The 7096-nt window shown below is 49.4% G+C and overlaps 2 protein-coding genes across 2 annotated transcripts; one reads left to right on the top strand and one right to left on the bottom strand.

Annotated features, from left to right (window-relative positions):
- Window positions 1–639: 639 nt before the first annotated feature.
- PADG_05818 (uncharacterized protein) lies at window positions 640–1695 on the top strand (the record flags this gene model as incomplete). The annotated part of the gene is made up of 3 exons (XM_010763120.1): window positions 640–787; window positions 846–1241; window positions 1298–1695. 3 exons carry the CDS (start codon window positions 640–642, stop codon window positions 1693–1695), a joined length of 942 nt encoding a protein of 313 aa, XP_010761422.1.
- A 1348-nt stretch (window positions 1696–3043) lies between these two features.
- On the bottom strand, window positions 3044–7096 carry PADG_05819 (uncharacterized protein; the record flags this gene model as incomplete). The annotated part of the gene is made up of 9 exons (XM_010762924.1): window positions 3044–4102; window positions 4160–4267; window positions 4328–4473; window positions 4526–4661; window positions 4717–5160; window positions 5212–5328; window positions 5390–6381; window positions 6450–6623; window positions 6724–7096. 9 exons carry the CDS (start codon window positions 7094–7096, stop codon window positions 3044–3046), a joined length of 3549 nt encoding a protein of 1182 aa, XP_010761226.1.

The raw sequence follows: 7096 nt of genomic DNA on the forward strand, positions 1-7096 counted from the left end.
TCTCTCTCTCTCTCTCTCTCTCTCTCCTTCTCTCTCTCTATCTTTCGCGCGCGCGCTACGTTGTGTGCCCAGGCTTTTGTCTCTATTTCGATGTTTTGGTTCGTTCGTTCCCCAGACCTCGACTACGTGGGTTGCACGACACAATCTGCACCGGGGTTGGGTTTCTATTCTCCTCCTCCCCCAGACCTGCCTCTGCAGCTTAGCGCTTTCATTCGTCGCTCTCTGCTTCCTGTAGCTGTCTCTCGCCACTGCTGCTGCGTCGCACAGCGGGCAGAATTGCGGAGTGTGGATGGACCCCGCGACCGCACACGATCCCCCACCTGTTGTTTTCTGAGAGAGAAACGTGTCATCCCTCCTGCAGCATATTTGTCTCTAGTCGTCTCTAGTCGTCTCTAGTCGTCTATGGTTGTGTGTGTGCGCGTCTTCGCAGCGAATCAGCTGCTTCGTTCCCTTCTCTCAGCCCCGTTATTAGTCATGGTCCTTCCATCTTGTCTCTCTCTTTCTTTTGTCGCGTGACCTGGCAGGAGCTCTTTCCTCGGAACATATCTTGCTTACTTCAGCGTTCCTTCCTGTTTGTTTGCTGTGCAACGATGGCTGATGCTCGGACTCTAGTTCCGGAAGGATCGACCCCAACGCGCCATGTCCGATCAGCAGTTGCCTTCTACGGACGCCTCGACGGGCTCGAACAAGCGCAAGCGCGAGATGATGGACGCCGGCGACGGGCAGCGTCTGACACGCTCGTCACACGGGCAGAACTCGAATGGCAATCTCCAGGGTGCATACCATCGTATATACATATACAGAGAGAGAGATCTATAGTTTCTTATATACTGACTGGATTGCAGCTTTCGACCACGGCCTCCCCAACACAACCGAACTATCCCAAATCGACCAACAGCTCCTCCAACACGTCGGAAACCAAAATGGCGTCTCCGTCTCCGTAGCCGACGACAACGCCATGACCGCAAAGGCTGCTCTAGCCGCCCACGGCTCGGAGTCCAAATACCCACCCCCCGGCCCTAGTTTCGAGAGCAACGCCGCAGCCCTTGCGCACGGCCTTACGTTTGGCCACGATGACGTTAATGTTAATGTTGCCCAGGTGCCCATGGGAAATGTCAATGTGCATGGCCACTCGACTGCGGCCGCTGTCTATGCGGCCAGGGAAGCGCAGAACATCAATCCAAAGCCGACAGTGGGATCGGCGGAGTGGCACACCATTCGGAAGAATAATCATAAAGAGGGTGAGTGGCTTATCTCCGTGATACTCTTTCCCTTGCACTCTAACGTGTATGTCCAGTCGAACGCCGCCGCCGCGAAACAATAAATGAAGGAATCAATGAAATCGCCAAGATGGTCCCCGGCTGCGAAAAGGCCAAGGGCTCCATCCTCCAGCGCGCCATACACTACATCAGCAAGTTGCAGGAGGAGACAAAGGACATGGCTGCGCGGTGGGATACGGCGAATATGACTACAAACCATGCGCTGGCGGAGATCGGTGCGCAAAACACGAAGTTAAAGGAGGAGGTGAATCGGCGTGGCGAGGTGGCGGCGAAGTGGATGATGAGGTGTAAGGAGGCCGGGTTGGAGTTTGAGGATTATGAGGTTGATGAGAAGGGGTTGGGCATGGTGGAGGTTGATGATGGGCAGGGGGAGGCCGGGCAGGGGCAGCAGGTGCAGCAGCAGGAGGCCATGTAGACCTACGGGATTGGTGGGAGTTTGATTTGGTTTGGTTTGAATTTTTTTTTTTTTTTTTTTCCCTTTTTAAAAAATCCTTTTTATATTCCCTTGTTTGTTCTGCCGTTTTCCTATTCTTTCTTCTTTTTTTCTTTCTTCTGTGATATCTTTTTTTTTTTATCTTTTTCTCTATGGGGTTTTACTTATTCCTGCCTGGTCTGGTTTGCTTGTGTATTGTCTTGTTGAGGGTCGCCTTTTTCAGCTTTTTTCACCTTTTCTTTCCCTTCTTTTCTTTATACATATAATTTGTCTGTTTTCTTTTTTCTTTTCCTTTTCTTTCTTTCTTTTGAAACTTCTTCTTTTACTCTTTCTTCTTTCACACGGCTGGGATAATGGGATGTAACTGTCTTTCAGTGTTTCTGGTTTGATGATATGCTTGTTTTAACTCGCTTGCGTGCCTTGACACCTCCATCTTCTTCCCTTTTCACTGATGGAGTGATTTGTTTTCTCTCTCTTTTCAAACAAAACTATTGAAATGCCAATTTTGATGAACCCCCCTGTCAACATGATGTTGCTTTCTTTGCTCTTGCTTGCTCTCCCTTGAAGGTGGAGAAATTGGGTCGGAAGAAACACAGATTTGAATATATATATACGCTGTTAATAATAGTATGCAGATTGCAATCAATGTCATCATTACGCTTTAGTTCCCTCTCATCCGCCACCATGCCATATGCGACGATTATAATAGGACGGTTTGGGGGTGGGTTGGGTTGAGTTTAGGTTGCTTCGGATGATCTTGATTTGATTGATGATAATGCAGGGGGTAATTTATTTTAGGTGTACGGATCTAGTTGGCAGAGTGTGGGGGGGGAGGAAACAAGTGTTTTCAGATATGATGGGTTTCTCTACCTTCGATTTTAGCTCAGTGAACCCCGCCTTTGTATTTTGCACGAAGAGGGCGGCGGCTGGGTTTATTATTTAGTATTTCAAAAAATGATAGTTTCGATATTCCCTTCGTGCCGTCTATGGTCTATGGAATTATGGAATTACATATTTCCCATCCCCTTCCCCCTTTCGTGGAGTGGAGTGGGGATTAGCAATGGAGGGAAAACCCCCGGGCGGCTGGAGGAGAGAGGTTCTGACAGGACAGACACGCACTGGATATTTGCTATACACTGGGAAAAACTTAAGTGGAACGAGATGGCATGATATACCGCCACCGTCCACCGTGTCCCAAAAGGGCTAAGAAGAAGAAGAAGAAGAAGAAGAAAAGAATTCTCAAATCCAGAGAGGATAAAAGGAAAAAAGGAAAGGAAAAAGAAACAAGGACGATAGGCGTGCAAATCGCAACTCTCTGTTTCGCCCCAAACTACGAATCCCACATAGTCTCACTCAACCTCAACAACGCATCCCAACTCCCTCTCTTCGCGGCCAAAAAATCCTCCCGGCTCCCCCGCCGCCCCTCAGGACCTTTCAGCATGGCCGAAAAGCACAACTCAACCAACACCTTCAGCTCCTCGTACGTAAACGGCTCCCCGTTCCCCGCCTGCAGCGCCTTATCGCTGCCGCGGTTCTTAAACTCTTCCCTCTCGGCCTGCGCGTGCTCGACAGCTTTATCTGCGCCCTCGAGGAACCAGTCCAGAAACTTGGCCGAGCGGGGAAGGGCGATTATCTCTTCTGCGCCCTTCTCCTCCTGTTGCTTTTCAGTTTTAGTGTCTTCGGATGCAGCTGAGGTTGGTTTTGATAGTGAGGTAGAAGGTGAGGGTGAGGGTGAGAGTGAGAGTGAGGGTGGGGATGGGGGAGGGTGGATGATGATATTTCTCAGGTTCTGTTGCAGGACTAGCACGTCGAGTTGCAAGCGTATGGCCCCGTTGTTGTTCATTGCGCCGATGAAGCGTGTCCCGGAGACGAAGGCGCGGTCTATCAACTGTGCCAGACCGGATGTTATGAAGCGGCATTCGCTGGGACCGAGGTAGTTTGCTATGTTCGCGTCGAAGGATATCAGGTCATTGTTCAGTTCTATGATTTCAGGCGATGCGGAGGATGGGGGAGTGGATAAGATGTGTTTCCACTCTGCGATGCTCGCGCTGGAGACCGGGCTGGTTGGTTCTGCGGAATAGGGGATGTTACTGGACAGGCTGCTGGTGACCATGTGGATGGCACCGCAGCGGATGTCGATGTGGAGGGTTAGCAGGGCGGTTAGGGCCAGGTGCCGTAGCGACTCTAGCGTGTTGTCGAAGCCGACGACGGACTCTTGGGTCATGGGGAGGTGAATGGCGTTGCTGGGGCTGTCACGTTTGGATTTCATGGACGCTACGAAGGTCCAGCGGCGTGTGGGGGGCATTCGGCTGGAGGATTTAGGCTGGCTGGAGTCCGTTTGGTAGGTTGTTATATGGCGGAGGCGAGAGAGACTGCTGACGAGCCATCGCTGTTAAGGTTTATGAGAAAATGTTTCATTGTAAGTTTTGTGAGATTTTATACGTACCATGCTGTTGTAAAGGAGGGAGAGGGAGATGACGGTTTTTGGGTCCGAAACGATGTCGTACGGCTCAAGAGGAGTTTCGCTTGTGTGTTGAATTAAGAGATCAATTTCCTGATGGTGAATATTAGTTGAATGTTCGCTGGAAATCTATCACATTTTGAGGGCACATACTTTGGTAATTAGTACTTGTCGTCTATCGGCAAAACACTGCCACAACTCCGCTGCAGTTTCTCGAATATCGCCAGATTCTGCATACGCTGCTGCTGCTTTCACATGTGTTCCCCCAGGATGACGAGGAGACATGCGGGTAACCAGTGCTTGATAACATGTTAGAACTTATTCACATACTATCAAGAGACGGATTCGTACCTTTGTACCAGCCACAGCATTTATCATAGTAAGTAACAATTTGGTTGATGACCAGTTGGGTAAATGCCTGGTCATACGGAATACTATCGAGCATTTTACTAAATGTTTTGACGAGCTCCATGAAAACAATTGTCCCCTACAACAAAAGTCAGATAACAAGGTAAATATAGCCCAAAATTCAAATTACATACCTTGAATATAGGCCTTGGCGAAACTCTTGTCCAATGCGGATCTTCCGTGAATGCATCCAGTGCAACGAACGTTTGAGCGCAGAGGTCACTCACGGCTTCATCCAGCTGGGGCTGGAACACGTTGATGAGGAAGTCGTCGAGAAAGGACGTAAGAGTGCTTATGATGATGTCAGAATTCAGAGGGACGATATCCTTTAATCGTTGAATGAACGACAGTGAAGGCGGTAGAAGCAGGCTCATATTGAAAACACTGGGTTCGATGAGGAGCGTATGTCCCGTTCCGGAGCTTTCTTGTCTTAAATGTGACAAATCGGTTACAGAAGCCTTCTGGCGAGATTTGGACACAAGACCGGGAACTGAGGATCTCAGGATCTCTTCCAAGTCGGCTTGCTCTGCCTTCATTTCCGATGACTTTTGATCCACCTCAGAGAGTTTAAACATTTTCTGTGCTGACTGTTAGCATATCCGATGTAAGGTGGAACAAGTCTGACAGACCTTCGTTTTATCTCTTTTGTTAGAGGTGTGTGTATATTTTTCATCAGAAATATTCGCGGGAGACCTATAGCTGATTTCTCCATCTGTAGCGAGGTAATCGTGCAATAGGGACCGTATCTAGAAATTTTGTAAAGTTCAGACAGGTACCGTCATCATTGTGGAATGGAAAACAACGAACCTCACTTTGATACAACTTCCACAGCTCTTTGAAACCACTCGTAAGTGATCCGGATTTTCGAATGCCTTCTCTTTCCACAATCCCAGCAACGACCTCATGCACGATGCGATGGCCTTCAGCAATGGCCTCAAACTTTGCATAAAGGTTCCACATGAACTCAGACAGCACGTATCCGCGGTCTCCGCCCAGCTCCGTTGGGATTCCGTACATTTTACCGTCTCGCGTCGGTGCATTACGCCTATGCTCTGGGTGGCGAGCAGCGACTTCGGCACTTGTTTTATCAACGACAGCAAAGAGTTCCACTGGAAGCCTCTGCTCGATCCGATCAACAGCAACCTCAAGATTGCCCATTTTGTTGAACGCCTCAATGAGCACGCGGATATAGTGGAAGGTATCGGCCTCCGGACTACGAGAGGCATCCTCCGTAACGGGAACCGGCGCATCTAAATTGGCTAGGTAATTGTAAACTGGTTTTTCCCAATTTGAAGCAGCACTTAAAACGGTTGGCTTTGAACCGTCCTTCGCCTCGTCTCCGTTTGCCAACTTCCAGCGATCCTGACAATACGGAGACTTTAGATATAGGTGATCATGCAGCTCTTCAACTAGGATATCTGTCAATGACAATTCCTGGTTGGTGAAGTATGTCCGTAGATCGCCAAGGCCTCCGATGTTGTCGAGTTCCGGTCGATGTACTAGACGTAGGGCATCCTGGAGTATTTCCACCGCTGCAATGAATCTCTTTTCCGTTATGCGCGCCTCGAGCTTCTCTGGTAGAGACTGTATATTCTCAATCTGGCCAAATAATTGTAGTATATCGTCGTAGTTCTGCGACGCCGTAGCGAGCCCCTTTAGTTCTGGCTTCGTCGTAAGTAAACCTTCTTTCGCTTCAAGCAGAGCCCCTTTCAGCGTTCGAATGCGATTTTGGGAACTTTGGATGCTGGACTGGATAGTATGGTACGTTCCGATAGAGCTATTAAACCCCTGGTGATGTTCTAAAATGGAGAACCTTAGCAATTACGCTCCCATAGTTATACTGCGTGAAGTTTAGGATCCAACAAACCATTAACGACCGACTTCAACGACCTTTGTATCTGTTTATGCACCCGTATAAAATCCGGCTCTCGATCCGCCTTCCCAAGCGTGCTCGAGTCCATCAGCTGAAGGCCCACCTGGACCGGGATACAATCATCAGTCGCCATGAAGTTCCATTCCTGCTCGATCATTCGGAGGATATCTATATCAAAAGCAAAGTCAGCCCCATGAACAACCTTATTAGAAGCCTCTTAGATCCCCAGCGTAGTCCTTTGCGGGTAACCTTGGAAAGTCAAACCAACCCTCAATCGGCTGCGGACCACTCCTCGTAGATGTAGCATCGGACTTCTTCCTAACCCAATGCCTGCCACCATAGCCATACGTCGCGTCATCCCTGCCACCATTATTCCACATGGGCCCCGTATCGACATCATATTGCCGCGAGCGAGAAGACGGGGTCCGGAATGGCTGTTCAAAACTGTGTAGCGAAGATGTTGACGCTGCGGAACCGCCATCATAGAAACCCCCGTATCCGCCAGCACGTCGCTCTCGTGAGGAGGCATACCCGGCACTCGAGGTGGCACTTAGCGAGTTGCTCTCCGTCCTAGACAGTCCATAATCTCGTTCAGAGCGACCCGATGTGGAACCCCCTTTCGGGGGACCGTTCCTATTCAT

This window comes from Paracoccidioides brasiliensis (genome assembly GCF_000150735.1).
Source record: "Paracoccidioides brasiliensis Pb18 unplaced genomic scaffold supercont2.7, whole genome shotgun sequence".
Classification (NCBI taxonomy): domain Eukaryota; kingdom Fungi; phylum Ascomycota; class Eurotiomycetes; order Onygenales; family Ajellomycetaceae; genus Paracoccidioides; species Paracoccidioides brasiliensis.